The sequence below is a fragment of the Idiotropiscis lumnitzeri genome, chromosome 2, assembly GCF_059441095.1.
Source record: "Idiotropiscis lumnitzeri isolate Australia: NSW breed Sydney's pygmy pipehorse chromosome 2, RoL_Ilum_1.0, whole genome shotgun sequence".
Classification (NCBI taxonomy): Eukaryota; Metazoa; Chordata; class Actinopteri; order Syngnathiformes; family Syngnathidae; genus Idiotropiscis; species Idiotropiscis lumnitzeri.
The window spans coordinates 4,331,238-4,347,811 of NC_142392.1; the positions used below are offsets into that span (position 1 = coordinate 4,331,238).

General features: G+C 40.2%; 1 protein-coding gene across 1 annotated transcript in view; it reads left to right on the forward strand.

The window, feature by feature from the left end:
• The window catches only part of exoc4 (exocyst complex component 4), a 59,977-nt gene that overhangs the window by 24,380 nt on the left and 19,023 nt on the right, over positions 1–16,574 (forward strand). The window contains exons 12-13 of the mRNA XM_088289062.1: positions 12,784–12,886; positions 12,954–13,070. Coding sequence (XP_088145188.1) covers positions 12,784–12,886; positions 12,954–13,070 — 220 coding nt within the window. The remainder of the gene's footprint in view (positions 1–12,783; positions 12,887–12,953; positions 13,071–16,574) is intronic.

Here is a 16,574-nt window from a genome sequence, read left to right on the forward strand (position 1 = left end):
GTTATTTTACGGATCGGGCTCTTGAGAAGCATGACGGAGGCGTCCGTGTGCCTGGCAAAGTTGGAGTGAGGAAAAAGTGTCCACAAGGTCGGCACGTGACAGAGGGAGCGGCGAGGGGGAAGGACAATGGAACAAGCAATGAAAGTAATGAGGAGCAGACAGAGAGCTCCGTGACAGGAAGAGGACAGAAGGTCCCGGCCACCCGCCGCAGTTGCCTGTGGTGAAAACGGCAACACACCATGACTCTGCACTAATTTCACACTCTCATTAAATCCACTCGCCGAGAGCAGACAGTCCAAAGACGACAAAACAGAAAAAGCAAAAGTGGGAAGGTGAAATGGGGCGGTTTTTTTTTTTGTTATTTTTTTTTTTAAGTTTTATTTTAAGAGTCTCTCAAATGATTTATTAGAACTTTTATTGCGTTCTTATAAGATGACCGAGGTGAGGGACATTTTAAAAATTAGTTTAGTGTCCCATCACAGAAGAATCGTTAAAGGAGACATTTTGCGGATTTATATTTCTTAACAGCTTCAGCTGTAAGGAAGTATTTTACAAATAACGAATAATACAACAATAAAGACTGCGACAACACATTTACAGTAATCAACCCCAAAAAAATCGATTGCGATATTTGCCAGAAAAAAATCCGTTAACCGATTAATTGGCTGTTAAATTAAAAAATATATCTACTTATTAAAAAAAACTCTCTTTATGCTCACAACAATAATGATTTGTATTATCGGCAGAATGTTTGGCTGTTGCAGGATTATTTATCGTTTCGTATTTAACCGTACAACCGAGTGAAAAATTGGCAAAAATCATTTGTTTGCTTTTTTTTTTTTTTTTCATATTATTCCTTTTGTCTTGTGTTTTAATGTTCCAGTTGTTGTAAAATGCGCTATATGAATAAAGTTGTATTGTTTAATGCGTAAAAAAAAATCAGCAATTTTTTCCCGATTTTAAAAGCGTTAAAATTAACCGATTAATTGGTCAGGAGTTATTAAAAATTTTTATATCTCAGTGAAACTTTTGCCATGTTCTGCTACTAGTACGTCATTCTTGGTCTGTAAAAATGAGTATTGGTACAGCCTCCTGCATGCTTCCCCAGCTCAGTTTTCTTTTTGCATCTGTCTTGATCAGCGGCCTTTTCCTTATGTTTCTTTAAATCCCATCGCGTCATCAAGAAGGAATTTACACTAGAAAAGGTCGCGAGCTCGCGCGCGAGGAATGAAGTCGACAAAAGAAAGCAACAACATTGAGGCGGGAGCAGATGGCGCTGACGGGAGAAAGAAAGCACAAAGGCAAAGATGATTTAACAAAAGGAACAAACGGACAGGTGGGTTGAGAGTAGAACAAGATAAGAGCGAAGAAGAAAGAAAGCGAGAAAGCCTCTTAAATTGCGTCTGTTGAATGGCTCGTTAGTCCGCTTTTGAATTGATAGATTTGTATGCGCGTGCTATTGTTGCTGTAAAACAATGTGCCGCCTGGCCATGGGGAGAAAATGAAAAAGGACGATAACAAGAGCGCTTAACTGCTAAGTGCTTAACATTAAACACTGCAATATACCCCACTGCTGTTTGGTGGGAAAAAATGAAATGTTTCTCATAGTGCAGCAGGTGACTTGGACTCTGCATTACAGATTCGCCCAACCCGACTCCAAAAAATAAAAGCGCCGAGTCGACAACACCGATCTCCTTAAACAGCTGGTCATATACCAAACAGATGAAGTTATAACTCATTCACGAGCAGCCCTGGTAAAATGAATGCACGTCTATATCCGTCAATGGCAGTGAATGAGTTTTAACAGTAAAATAAGTTCAAAATAAAGAGAATGAGATGCTAACGCAAACAAAAGTCTGCTAGCATTAGCATAACTCATTCACCACCAGCTGGAAAAAAAAATGGATCTTTGACGTCTTTAGCCGTCAATGGTTTTCCTCAAGTATAACGTATAGCCGCGAGCAAAAAATGAATATAATGCGTGTGGTTGGCATGGACACACACACCTCAGATATTAAATCCATCATTGCGGGGGTCTTTTCTCCCACGATAGAAGGCTGGATAAACGCTTTGATTTTGTTTATCCACTCCATAATGGAATCACACTGGGTTCCCGCGGCAAACTGCGAAGCCGGCCGTCGTCATCTCGGCCCGGGAGGGACGGACGCGGGATGCTTGAAGGGTTGCCTCGGCAGTCGAGGTCTTGTGAAGTGGGCTTTGTAACATAGAAAACCGCGGCTTATAGCCTGGTGCGGGTTGGATGTCGTTTTTAAAAAAAAAAAAAAATTATTCTTATTATTATTTATTTATTTATTTATTTATTAATTGATTGCTGCGGCTTATATACGGGTACACCTTATAGTCCGGAAAATACGGTAATCAAATTCAAAATTGACTCACTGTCATTGAATATATATACATAAATATATTTGCGTACATATTTACGTACGTATGTATGTACTTTTATTTATATGAATACATATATATGTCAATGTCTACAATCGCTTATTTTTCAAAATAATTTAGCTCCGGACTGTATCCTGAACAATCTGTTCCTATTGTGCTGTAATTTTGAGCTCCATTTAATTTAATTAAACCCACCATCCTGAGAGCCGAAGCAAGGACAAACACGGGAGGCCTGAATGCTAACCCGTAACAAGGATGCGACGCCAAATTCCGATATTGCAAAGGATTGGTCATTAACGTGTGATTTCCAGAGTTTCTCTTTCCTCTACCTTCCCTTCTTCCATCCTTCAATCCCCTGACAACGTGAGCTGCCACTCCGCGTTAGCGTCACATGAGTGAGCCCACATCACAGCGGCCTTTGATTGGGGGCCGGGCCTTTCCAGGTCGGCGAGCCGCTCCCTGATAATAACCTTGTTTGATTGCTGGAGCGGCGATGTAATTGATTGATCGGCAAAGGCTTTTTTTTTTAGGGGGGCTTTTGAAGGAGGCTGCGCCAATGCCAGGGAATGGGTGCGTGTGTGGCATATTGTGCAAAGCTCAAATGGAGACATATGCTGCAAGGGGTTACGTCAACCGTGCGGTACAGTTCCGACTGGCATGCCTTTATAAGGTGCGGTTCGGAACGGCAGGTCCTGACAAGGTATTGCGCAGCTCCTCATTTTTGCTGTGTTTAGGAATTTCTTTTTTTTTTTTTTTGTCCAGTATTTTATATTATTTCCAAATATTTTATGTAATATTGTTCGGTCTTGTCTAATAGTTTTTTTTTTTAAATAATATTTTGAGCATTATTTGCATTGGCTTACCTTAATATAAAGTTTATTCTATTTTTGTCAATTTTTTTTTTACCTAATATTTTTGTTGTTCACCCCCCAAAAAGAAAAATGTATCATTCTATTATTTGTGTATTTTTCTTGTAATATTTTTGCTTATATTTATTTACATTTTAATTTATAATTTTTTTTTTTTACATGTAATACTTCAAGTATTTGTATATTTCTTCCTTGGGGCCTTTTGGTATCTTAACTGTTTTGTCGTCATATTTTATGGTCTTTTCCAATCGTTTTTTTTTTTTTTTCTTTTTTTTTAACGTTATTTGCATTGGCTCTCGTCAGATCGCAAAAAAAATGTATTTAATGATTTGCCTTGTGCCGCTCCCATTTCTAAGTGTTTGGTGAGATTCCCCCCCAAATTGACCGAGACTTTTGTGGGATTATTTGGACTCCGAAAGGACGACTCGTTAATTACGGCGACTTCAATGAATTTAGTTTGATTTGATCATGTCTTATCAATGATGTCACACTTCATCTTATCACGAAGACTCAAACGTAAGGCATGAGCTTAAATCTCTGCGTTTCCGTGGTGTCTCTTAAACCGCCCACAAACTCCTGGAAAGAGCACAAGATACATTTATCAAAGAGATGGATGTTCCTCCCAGTTTGCCCTTCCTCTCTCATGCCCAAACCGCCGCCCCCCCACTGAGTGCGCGAGCCGTGGAAAAAGTCAAACCGGCAGGCTGATTGCGCCTCCTTTTTAAAGTTCTCAAACTGACTTCAAGTCTAGAAACAGTTTAGCAATAAAACCCTACACAGAACTTTGCGCAAGTGGTGTGTGATTGGTTGGGAATTTGAGACACAGTACAGTGGAAACGGAGGTTGGGGGTGGTGGAGGAAAAAAAAAAAAATCCATTATGTTTGATGTGAGCGTCTCACGGCGAAAACCCGGCGAAACAACATTAGCGCGTGTTGTAATGCGATTGCGGCTTTGCGAATATGAGATTTCTAATGGATTTCAGCGCATTAGAACATTCTTTATTCGGAATATTTATTCCCCCCTTGGTTTTCAAATGCTCTTTCGCTAAGTACGACACCTCCCCTCTGTGTGTTCTCCAGCTGGCAGCGGTGATTCTTTTTCTGTGAATCATTATCATTTTTACATGTAAAATAAAATGTGTTCCCTCCACATTTTGCCGAACTTTCACAAAATAAATCAAGCGCGAGCAGACCTAATGAGTTAGATTAAGGAGGATGCAGAGGAGATTGACACGCACACGCGCTCCCCGCCGCTTGACGAGATAGGAGATGGAGTGAGGCCATTATGCAAATGTCAGGTGTCAAGTGTAAATGAGATTGGAAGGACGGGAAACAGAAGTATTGGATATCATCGCGCCGGTGAGGTGATGAGAGCATCCCGACACGAAGGTGCAGCAGAAGGACGCCTGACGTTTGAAGAAAGGGACAGATATTGACAGTCGGGTTATTGGAGGTGGCGCGTGAGCGCAGTCGGGGGCTCAAATGCAACAATTTCATCAGAAATTGTCATCTATCTGTGTATTGTTTCTGCCAAACTGACAGCATGCAAAGGATAAAACAAAAATAAATAAATAAAAAATAGGAATGAAATATAATGATGTACAAAATATGTGAAATCAGTGCCCAGTATAAAAAATAAAATACAATTAAATTAAATTAAATTACATTAAATACCATTATTGTGCTAATCTTACTTAAAAAAACAAGTCGAATTAATAAAATTTAAAAAACGTAATTCAATAAATTGCAAAAAATATTAAATGAATTAGTTATGTACATTAAACAAAATGGTTGAAAAATAATAAAATTGTTAAATTGTTACAGTTATATATTAATGTTAAAATAAAATTCATTAAATTAATTTGAAAAGCTAAAATAATTATAACAGTTAAAATACATTATGTACAATATATGATTATCTTAAATTACGATTACTCAAAAATATGGATTTTTTTTTTTTTAGTACATTAATTCAAATAAAATTTCCAAATGGGGAACATAACGTAATACAAAACTTTAAATACAATTAATAAGAATTACATTCATAAAATAAGTTAATGTAATCATAAAAATTCACTTAAAGTAATAAAGCGTGAATAATAAAAATGTAATTAAATACATTATGAAATTAAAAAAGTGAAGAATGCAATTAAATAATTACATTTAAACTTGTAAAATATTATGGTCCAGTCATTCAATAAAGTGATGTTAAAAATCACCAACTTTATTTATAGAGCACGTAAAAATCAGACACTCAAATTAAAACAGTAAACAATAAAACACTAAAGCAATGTCGAGTCTCATGCTGAGTCGTAAAGGACAAACAAAAAATCGAAAAATTCTGACAAAAAAACAAAAAAAAAAAAATCATGTTCCGGTTTCTGAATGCTTCTGCATCTCTTCCGACTTAACCTTTGGTCACCCTGATACACTTCACCGACCGGCGGACGGGCCGCGATATTCCCCATATGGCTTTGAACATGAAAGGCGTCACATCAGAGCCCAAGTGAAACGTTACAAAGAAAAAGGTCAAGGTTGTCATCTCTCTCAAGTGGACGCTCGGCGAGCAAAACATGACAACAAGCGGCCGAGAATCGATGAATAATTTAACCCCTTGATTCATATTTGCCCTTCCAGCAAATGAAAATAAAAAAGTCGTTAAGCGGCATCCATTTTGCACTCGCTCGCTATTAGTGCGATGCATTTATGTCTAATAAATCTGATCTTGTACATTTACTCCTTCGCTGCCATTGACGGATAAAGACGTCCAAAAATATATTCATCTTACCTGGGCTGGCAGGGAATATTTTAATCTATTCCTAAAATCGCTAATTAAATCGCCATCGGAATATTAAAGAATGCAATCGGCAATTTGTGGTGATGTGTGGAGAGTTCCCGAAATTGCATTGTGAGCCAAAAATGAGAGCCGTCACCCAACCCCTGATTGAGGCGCCGCCAGAATCCCGCCTTGGCTCACTTTGTCTCTTTTACCTGCGCGCACTTCCCCATCGCTCGGGGGATCCCTTCGGTGTGTTCCGCACCTCTCACCACTAGTTGTCTTTATTGCACTTTTCTTTTTAAATTCAATCAGGCCGTCACCGAAGCCCTGAGAACTATTTCAATTTACTCGTGCGGGATGGAAAGGCCTCCATTTAACATAAAGAGGCCCGAGGACGAGATCGGGAGCATTTGGAGAGATAAACGGCGACGGGGTGCTAAAAATAGAGCGAGCGGTGATGGAATGAAGGGTGGGAAATGGAGAGATAAGACATTGTGCCACGAATGACGAGGTGATAACATGGCGTGTGATATCGCGATGGTTTCCATCGGAGCTACTATGCCAGACGGTTAGCGCCTCGCAGACGGCGTTTACATTAGATACAGTCGCGGCCAAAGATTTTAAACCGCCCTCTTTCACTTCTTGTTTGTTTCCGGGCCTTTCTCACTTGAGTCTCCTTTTACGGAGGTAAATTGCATTTGTTGTGTTAGGTTATCGTCTTTTGTATATTGCAGCTTTACTGCATGCAGGAGTTATTTATTTATTTATTTATGTATTTATTTTTTCATTTTCTGACCACATAGCACTATACAATCAAAGCGCCGACTTCCAAGAACTGTAAGTGCACGAAGGGTGCCATCACTTGTCTGTCTCTATTGACAAGCCTTACACAAAGCGGATAAAAGCCATCATTTAGAGGCCCATCGCTTCCCCTTTTTGTGTCGTGCGGCCAGAGCCATCGCTTGCCCGATAAAGCTCTTAATTGCTCCGCCGAGCATTTCTTGCGCATCTCGAGCACAACACTAAGTCGAATCAACATTGATGGGAAAAAATAAATAAATGAAATGGTTTCAAATCAAATCAAACTACAAATTGTGGTATCATAATATACAGATTTTTGATACCACATAATTTGAGTCTGATACCGAATATCGATACCTCTTGACTTTTGATATCAAACAGTTTACGTAACGCAATGACAAAAATTGTCAATAATTACTGCTGAGGAGCAGTTAATTAAATAATAAAATTGGAGAAAAAAAACATTAATACAAATATAATATAATAAAATAAAAAATATTAATACAAAATAAGTCAACAAAATCCAACTAAATGTGGATCAAATTATATTGGAATAAAAAAATAAATTATTCATTAATTAATAAATTGATTTATAAATTAATAAAGAAATACAATATAAGTTGTAAGTTTGCTCTTTTTTGTTTTTGTTCCACAAACTTAACAAGTACAAAAAAACATGGAAACATGACCTTATTAATGCAGGTAAAAAAAATTAAATTAAAAAAAAAAAAATCATGTTTTAAAAAAAAAAAAAATGGTTGCTCGTCAGCCTTGGCAAAAAGACTAACGACGAGATGGTCTCAGCCGCAGCGTGAGAGGGCGTTAAAAAGATGTGAGGCAAGCGTTAAGAAGATGGAGGAGCGGCGCCATGGCGGCCATTTGTCTTTTAAGGTTCCGGTGGCGTCAGCTAAACAAGGCCATCTCATTTCCTGTTGTCTGCAGGAAGCAGCTGTCTCGCTAGCGTTCCCGCCGCCGCCGCCGCTTGCTGCTTCTTGGGCGCTCATCAATCTCACTCGTTTTAATTGGTCTGCGCCACACTGCGACGAGCCTCCTTGTACGGAAAAACGGAAATAGGCGCACGAACACACTTTGAAGATGCATTTGTTTGACACATATACAGCGGGGGACCTAGTTGTGGACCTTGTGGTACACCAGAGACCGATATCACACTGAATACTGTCCTATTAATATTTCTAAACGTCATTTAGCTAAATGTACGTAGAAAATAGATTAACAGGTCAGAAGTATCCAAAGTTTAACCTGGCAGCCATTTTGAAGCAACCGATGCGAGAAATAAAAATCTCTCCCATTTATTTATTTATTTTTTAAAGGCATCATGAAAAGTGATGACTACCTACTACGAATATTTTTTTTAATTAAATGTTTTATTTTTTTTTTAAATGCTTAGCTGCAAAAAGCTGTTTAAAATTAAAATAGTAGCATTTTTATTTTTTTTTATTTTTTTTTAATTTTTAAAAAAAAACTTTAATTTAAAAAAAAAAAAAAAAAATTTTTTAAATCCCCTACTATAAATATTTTGAGACTAATGATGATCGGAATCGCCGCTTAAGTCTTTCGCTCTCGCAAAAGTACTGACCCGATATTTGTCATGTGGGCTTTGATTGTCCACATTTGCCCATCATCCATCTTGGTCTTGGCGGAATCCACAAATTTTTCTCATTAGGCCTTCTCCTTGTATCGCCATACTTTTATGCACTTCACTTTAGACTCAACGACTGCGTTCAATCATCCGCTGCATCGCGCCTCACTTTTGATTCCTTGCTTGAAAATGGGAATGAAGTCTGGAAGCTGCCACACTGCCATCTGCTGGTCGAAGTGAAGATTGCACAAGCATTGCAGGAGAATGGATTGAAAAAAAAAATGTACATTTTAATCAGACTGAAGGGATAAGCTCGGTTATGGCTTATCTACGCAGGTTGTTCAACACATCATCTCGTCCAAGCATGTGTATATTCCAAATCACGCATTTAAGATTAATTTGCACTCGTCAAACTTTTCAATTTCCCTGCTTGGAATCTCTAGAGGAACTCTCTCTACCTCTAACTCATTAATTCAACACCACCATAAAAGTAGGCGCTAATCCGAGGGAATCGATATTGAAAGTGCAGTTGGATAACAATTAAAAAGGGAAAAAAAAAAAAAAGATTAAGTGTCGGTGTTGGCTGTGCGGCGTGAAAACTCTGCAAGTGTCGCACATCCATTAGCATCCTTTAATGACTTCGCCGTTCTTTCTGAAGTGGCTGACGAGTGCCGCGGGAAAGAATCATAGCACATAGATAAGCGCTTTGGTGTGTCACCGGATGGCCAGTTTTGTCACGGGACGGCGTCTCATCTTTTATGCCAGTGTTCTTGATGGCTGACGGTGAAATCGGAACGGAACCGATTTCCCACAATAACAAAAAAAAATGAAAAAAGTGCTGAGTCTTGAAACGATACGCTATTCTATCCCATTTCTCTTTGGCCGCGGTTACATTTCTGCCGCGGATGGAGACGGATGGTGAGGGTCGTTTGGAACCTGAGGTTTGCTCTCCAGATGCGGGGTTGTGAGTTGCGACGTGGGGTAAACAATTAATCGAATTCAAAGACAAAAAAAAAAAAATGCTCTCTGTATTACTCTCTCTCTTTTTCTCCCTCTCTCCCTCCCTCTCTCTCTCTCTCTCTCCCTCTCAACCTCTCTCTCGCTCTCTCAATTTCTCTCTCATTTTCTCTCTCTCAAGTGCTGTAAAGCCGGTAAATTATTTTTTAACTAATAGCAAAAAATTCCGAATTAATTGTAAGAAATCACATTTTTCAATTATTTAATTTTTTTAAATTATTATTTTATTTGACCATTTTATACTTGAATAAATTTATATTATATATATTATATTATTATTTTTACATTCAAGTTGTTGTAGTGAACGGTTAAAAGACCGCAAGTCAGTTTTTAGTAACTCAAAAACTCCAATTGAAGGAGGTAAAAGAGTATGTCTTTGATTTTGTTAAAAAATAAATGAAAATGCATGAGACATGATAAAATAATCGTTATGTTAAATTACACTATTGTGGAAAAAATTCACTATTCAAATATTGTTTCAAATCATTCAGCCCTTGCGGCCATCTAACATCTTTAAGGCTTTTCAATCACATCTCCCGGCAATTTGAATGCCAGGTTAACTCATTAGCCCGAATCCCTTTCGGTGAAAAAATACAAAACATTCAAGAGCGCCGGCATTCCTACTCACACACGCGGGGCCGTGACACGGACAATTATCCGGCTCCCTTGTATAGAATCGGACATCTGTTTGTTAATGATGGATAATTACATGTAGTCAAGCGCAAACACCGGTTTCTTCATGGGAAGGGAGATGTTGGGTCGAAATATGGATGTCTAGAAGAAGGAATGTTGACGCTTGAAGCTGGCTTTGGGTCTCGTGCCAACAAAATGTAGTCCGTTTTTTTTCTGACTTGTTCGGAGAAGCTTGGAAGTGCAAGTCAAAAATGATAATTGTTTAACTCATTCACTACCATTGACGGCTAAATACGTCAAAGATTTTTTTTTTTTTACTCGGCTGGTAGTGAATGAGTTAATAAGGTAGCTTGTTTAACTCATTCACTACCATTGACGGCTAAATACGTCAAAGATTTTTTTTTTTTTTACTCGGCTGGTAGTGAATGAGTTAATAAGGTAGCTTGGAGTATACTGCTGCAGAATGACGCATCCTCATCTGAGGTATCGGTACTCGGTATCGGTGTGTACTCAAAACATGGCTACTCGTATTGGTATCGGGCAGAATGTCCGAATATTTTCAAGTGCTTATTTTTTCTCTCAAAAAGACTTTTCCCAGTCCGCGTGAGCCGTGCGGCATTATGTCGCCTCAAGATTTAAAGTCTACGTGTTCTTTTTTTTTGTTTTTTTTAAGGAAGCCTGTCAGCATGCAAGTTAATTTCCATCTATTCTAGTTTGTAGTCATATTTTTATTAGATTTTTAAATTTTTTTTATTTATTTTTTTATTGCATCACTAAGACCTTTGAAATCGAGTTTAGGGAGATGACACAATCACCGTCGTTAGTTTTTTTAATATGATTTTGACGACTATTTGGTTTTTAAATTTTTTTCATCTAATTAAATCGCCGATTGAACATCAAATCGCCGACCCCCTCCCTTTGCTCGCCCACACTGTACAACAACCTTCGCAGCATGTCAGTGTTTGTCTCAGCTCGCCAGGGCGGCTAAGTGAATTATTTAAGGTTATTAAGATTCCACACGCCGGGCTGAGTCGTCGATGCGGCTGCCGTTTCCATAGCAACCCAGCCGATGCATCCCATCCCGACCGATTTTCGCCTGTCATCTCTGCCTCGCTCCCGCCGTCCGTTTATCCCGGTTACCTCAGTCCAACCCTCCCGGCGTCGCCTTGCGGGTCGACGCTCGCCGTCACCAGATGGCGCGTTTACGACTCGCCGGGGCCCCGTCGCATTACTCAAATATTATCACCTCTGTCTGCGGAGAAATCCATCTGTGCTCACACACAAAGCGGACGATCCATCATCTCCACTCCGGTATCGAAACAATGACAGTAATGACAGGCGAGGATGGATCTCGGGGCAACGACGCGCCCCCGTAATAGTGGCAACTTTCGATTTTAGTTTTCTTTATTTTTTTCCAGATGAAGTTGTCAGCAGAAATTGCATTTTCTCTTGAAAAGCGGCGGACTCTCAGGGCGTCTAAGTTCTCTCCATATTTATAGAGCGGTGCTGTTTATCTGGTCTGCATTGTTTGACAGCTTTAATGAGGCCACCGAAGAATTTGTCCCACTTTTGTGCTGCGGTCGAATCAATGAAGGATTTACAGTGGCTTTAGACTGCACTCGCGCGAGGCCTCCAATCTTGCTGACTAATTGGGTGCAAATGCTGAGTAGTGTGTGAGGGTGCCAGTTTAATCCGCGGGAATTGTTTTGTTCGCTTCAAACAAAACTTGTTGTGTAATATGACAACATTAGAAAGGATCACAGGATGATAAAATATTCTGTCATGCCCGATTGAGATTTTTTTTTGCTTCAGGTCACTGGACATTGTGCTGCTTCTTCTGCTGTGTGTGCAAACGCCCCCTAGAGGGCAGCGCAGGAGGAACATACATACATGAAGATGTCTCCGTTCCTTCGGGAGCCACAGCAGTATCAGTTCTTCGCAGAGGATAAAGAATCGATGCATTTGAGCACAGTTATATCATCCATTTTCATGTTTACCCCCGGTGTTTGTCTTCAAATATCCAATGATTCTGAAGCCTTTCTATGTCGTTAGCATTAAGCTAGTCCCGACTTTTATTTTGAAAAAGTTCGTCAGGTCACTTGCGTCTTCAGGGACCACTGTGATAAGTTATTTTTTTTGGTTTGGATCAAACTTGGTCCTGTAGCGCACTTTGTACTCGTGACACCAGCAGCCCGTTGAGGCAGCCAAGTACCAAGTCCTAAGACCGACTTTAATGATGCAACTTTTAACATCCGCTCTATTTGAACTGCAAACAAGAGTGCTTTTTGCTATTTTGCGTTTTATCTTTGCATCCTTACACAACACTCGCTTTGTTGTCTCCTCACGTCAACCGGGGTTATGCGTAGCCGCACGTCTTGTAGGTCAAGAATTTTATTTTTTTTTGCCACAAGGTTTGATTTATTTGCGCATTTCTATGTGCCGCGCGCTCGCTCTTGCGTGGTCGGCCTCGCGGCGCGCGCAGGACGAGGTCAGCGGCCGGCGATTCTGACAAACGAGGTGCGCGTGTGCCTGTCCGAGCCACATCCGGACCACTTGGGAGACTTTTTGCCGAATGATTCCGAATGTACTGTGTTCTCAAACTAACACCGCTGGGTGTTAAGGAAAAAGTAGTGGAAAACCAGAAATAAAATCGAGTTTGTCCCAACTCTTCTGTGCAGGTTCATTCAGGAGATTGAGATGAACATGGGCGCTGGCCAGGCCAAGCAGTGCCAACTCCAAACATTCCTGTCCTACTACATCAACGACCTTTTCCTCAACCAGGTCGGTGACGCCGTGAAACCGACTACTCCCCTAAAACCCGCCACTCATCTAATCCTTCACCACACAGGTGCGAACAGACATCAATAAAGAAATCGAGGTGGTGAGCAAGGTAGCCGACCCCTTGAAGATCCTCGCCAGCGCCGACACCATGAAGGTTCTTGGTGTGCAGAGACCCGTTCTCCAGGTGAGCTCGCTCGGTCGGGGCACCGAATATTTCAGCTCGCTCGGCAAAAAAATGACTTGCTCATGACAAGTTAGCAAATTGGAGTTGGGATTGACTGGAAATGTTTTTGTGGATGCCGTTCAGGCCTAGTTGCACGGACTGATTATTGAAATCGTTTAATATTTGTAGACGCTCGCTCAAAGTGCCTGTTTTTGCATGTGCATACCCTTTAATTGTGTTTGTTTTGTCAAGAAAGACACTGTCAAATTGTTTGCGTGGAGCTTTGGTGTGTACAGTATCTGCGTGTGTGTGTGTGTGTGTGTGTGTGTGGTTTCTGCGGCTGCTCATCTCCCATGCTGCAAACGTCAGTGGCAGTTCATTACAGAGGTAGCGCGAGGCAGCGGGTGTTCGGAGTTCAGCAGGGTTTGTTTACGGCTCGGGCCCCTCCTTAACGAGAGGAGTGCAGCATCTTGCTAATTATGCTGCTGTGGCTAATGAGCCTTTCTGCTGATAGCGAGAGCGCGCAATAAAGCACTCCCTTTGTTTGGGATTTTTTTTTTTTAATTGGGTTGAATAAAGGAGCCCAGCAGAATTCGGCGTCTTTTCACTCCTTTTTTTTCAGGCATCGTTTTGCGACCTGCGTGTGTGGCTAGGTTCCATTGTCGTCAAACAAACACCATTTCTCAATGGGTGGTCAGGGAAATTAATTTTTTAATTTTATCACGATTCTACATGGAAATTCTACTCCTAACATCTCTTTAAGCAGTCATGCATCCAGTGTCATGAAATAAATTGCAACAGAAGTTGAACGCCTAGTCGGGCTGCAGCAGGAATCAAAATGGAAAGTGATTAAAGCAGACCAAAAAAAAAAAAAGTTCCTTTAATGCAAGGCCTTGCAGTGGAATCGATTTTCATTCCTGCCGCAACCCGTTGAGGCGGCACTGTAGCTCAACTTGAGTTAGTTGCGCCTCCTGCCGAGCGTAGTAATACACATTGCGCTGTTATGTTTTGATTTATCTGCAGCCCGTTTAGGCGTCGCGGGACTTGAGTCTACTGCACCTTCTGCAGTGGTGTCACTGTTGCCACGACTACGACAAACTTGGTTTTGACTTCATTTAATGACCTTTTTGTTTTGCATTTTGAGTCCTGCCGCAGCCTGTTTAGGTGGCAAAGCTGCTTAAATTCAGTCTTTTGAAACTTCTGTAGTCTTGTACTGAAATTTATTACGCAACTATTGTATTACCTACGAGAACTTTTTTTTATTTTTTTTTTATAAATATATACTTGATTTGCTTCCCGCCTACTTTTGCATTTTGTTTAATCCCGCAGCCCGTTTACCGAGCTTGAATGCACCAAACGACCGCCCTGCTTCTCGTTTGAGTCGTTTATCTTCACGATAGTTCTTCCGCGTAGTAGCCTGGGCACTTTTTCTTCCGAGAAGTACAAACTTAAGTCAGTTGTGAGCTTAATGTCCTCACTTCGACGCCTCCGTGACTGCAGTGGATGATTAAAGATTATGGTGACTGCGCCATAAAATGCTTGCGAGAGTTTCCAATCATGGAGCAGATGTGTCTTTGTGCTGGACCGGAGTGTGACTTTTTTTTTTTTTTTTTCTCCCCTGCACATATGTATAAGTGCGCCAGGTGTTGTCATGGAACCTCACACACACACACTCTGTTGGCATCATCATAACCACAGGGGCTGATGAGAAGAAGAGAGACAACTCAATATAGTTTCAGCACATTAAGCACACGGTGCCGGCCCGCAGCCGCATATGGGAAACCATAGGGGAGCACATTTTATGGCCGCATCTGCTCACTTACGTCTGTTGAAGCATGCTAAGCTGCTAATGTGAGCTGGAGGTGCTACTGGAGGAAGGTTTTTAGGTGGAGGATCTTCTAATGCTGTGTTCCCCCATTTCAATTCATGAGAATGCTGTTAATCTGTTCTGGCCGCCCAAAAAAAAAAAAAAAAAGCAACACACATGTTTATTTGATTGCTTTTAACATTAATTGGAGAGGCTCAACCTTAATGGATTTTTTTTTTTTTTTTTTAGCGAATGGCATTTCTGAAAAAAAAATTCCGATCACCGATTAATCGGCCGATTAACACCAAAATGTTTTATTATGATTAAAATAACTTTTTTATGTTTTCTTAGCGCCCACATCAACGAAGAAATTGAAAAATGAATTACAGAGGACAAAAAATTTGACTTTTTTTACTTTTTACAATACTTAGCCAGTTTGAATTTTTTTAACTTTACAACAGTGAGAAATCGTCAAGAATTGTCCAATTTTTTTCACCCATTTTTACGAAATGATCTTATTTGTATTAATATCTAAAATTATACATTACAGTATTTTCTATTGTTATTTCTGTTTAAATATGTTTAAAATGTGCTATATTATTATTAGTTATGCCAGTTGGCTTTGGAACGCATCCCTATTCTTTGGAACGCGGCTACTTTATCTATGTACATGAGTAGGTCATATTTTTTTGTCACGCCCCACTGCATCATGCGCATAATTCTTCCAGCTGCGTTTCGGCTTTTCATAAATCACGTTGCATTGTGATCCATCGGGGCACCCCTTTTGCGTCACTTCTATCTGACTTTGCCGCAATCGTTCCACGGGAGTCAAGGTGAACGGGCGCCTATAAACAATACCTATTCAGCGGCGGGTTAATAAGTAATATCGATACGGGAGATGATTTCCCTATCACGAGTCGACAGTGGTCCCCAAAGGGGGCTTGGCGTGTATCGTGAATGTATATCATCGAGTAATAGTAAGATTATAATGAGCCTGACACGTCCTGGCTATAGTCGGTCCTCAAGGACCGAGAGATAATGTCCATAGAGGTGAGTGTCCATTCGCTCCTGATAAGCTTGAATCCATTTTTTTTTTCATCCCCTCACATGTGTGTGCGGGAATCAGATGGTGAATCCAACACACAAGCACGCGAGCGCCGAGATGCTATCTGTCCAACTCTGATTGATTCATTTAATTAGAGTTAGATAGAGGCAGAATAGAGGAAGAGTGGAGGCGAGCGAGGACGACGCTGGCGCTGCCGGGGAGCTCGTCAGATTGGCTCCATTTATCTTGGTCCGAAGTAAAGCACCTACAACTCACCCTCCACCAGCACCACCACCCGCATTCGGTGTGGATCTCAACATCCAACATGTACATTGCCTTCATGGAAGTGATTGATTATTAATTGGACAGCAAATCAATCACATGACTGAAATGAATTGTTAAAAATATAGTTGCCTTCTGACATAGTAGAAAAAATATTTGTCATTTTTTTTAGGACACTTTATAGCAGACGTTCCAAAAGAATTTTTTACTTGCTTGATTTTTGCGCATCTGTCGATACCGAGGTATGATCCGATACTATTGTGAGACCCGACCCGATACCACTCCTCATTCCTTGTACCTCAGGTTTTATTAACTTTAAAATGGACAACTCTACTTTTAGAATACATTTTTCTTTACATTTCTTTTAGATTATATATTTTTTCATTGAAGT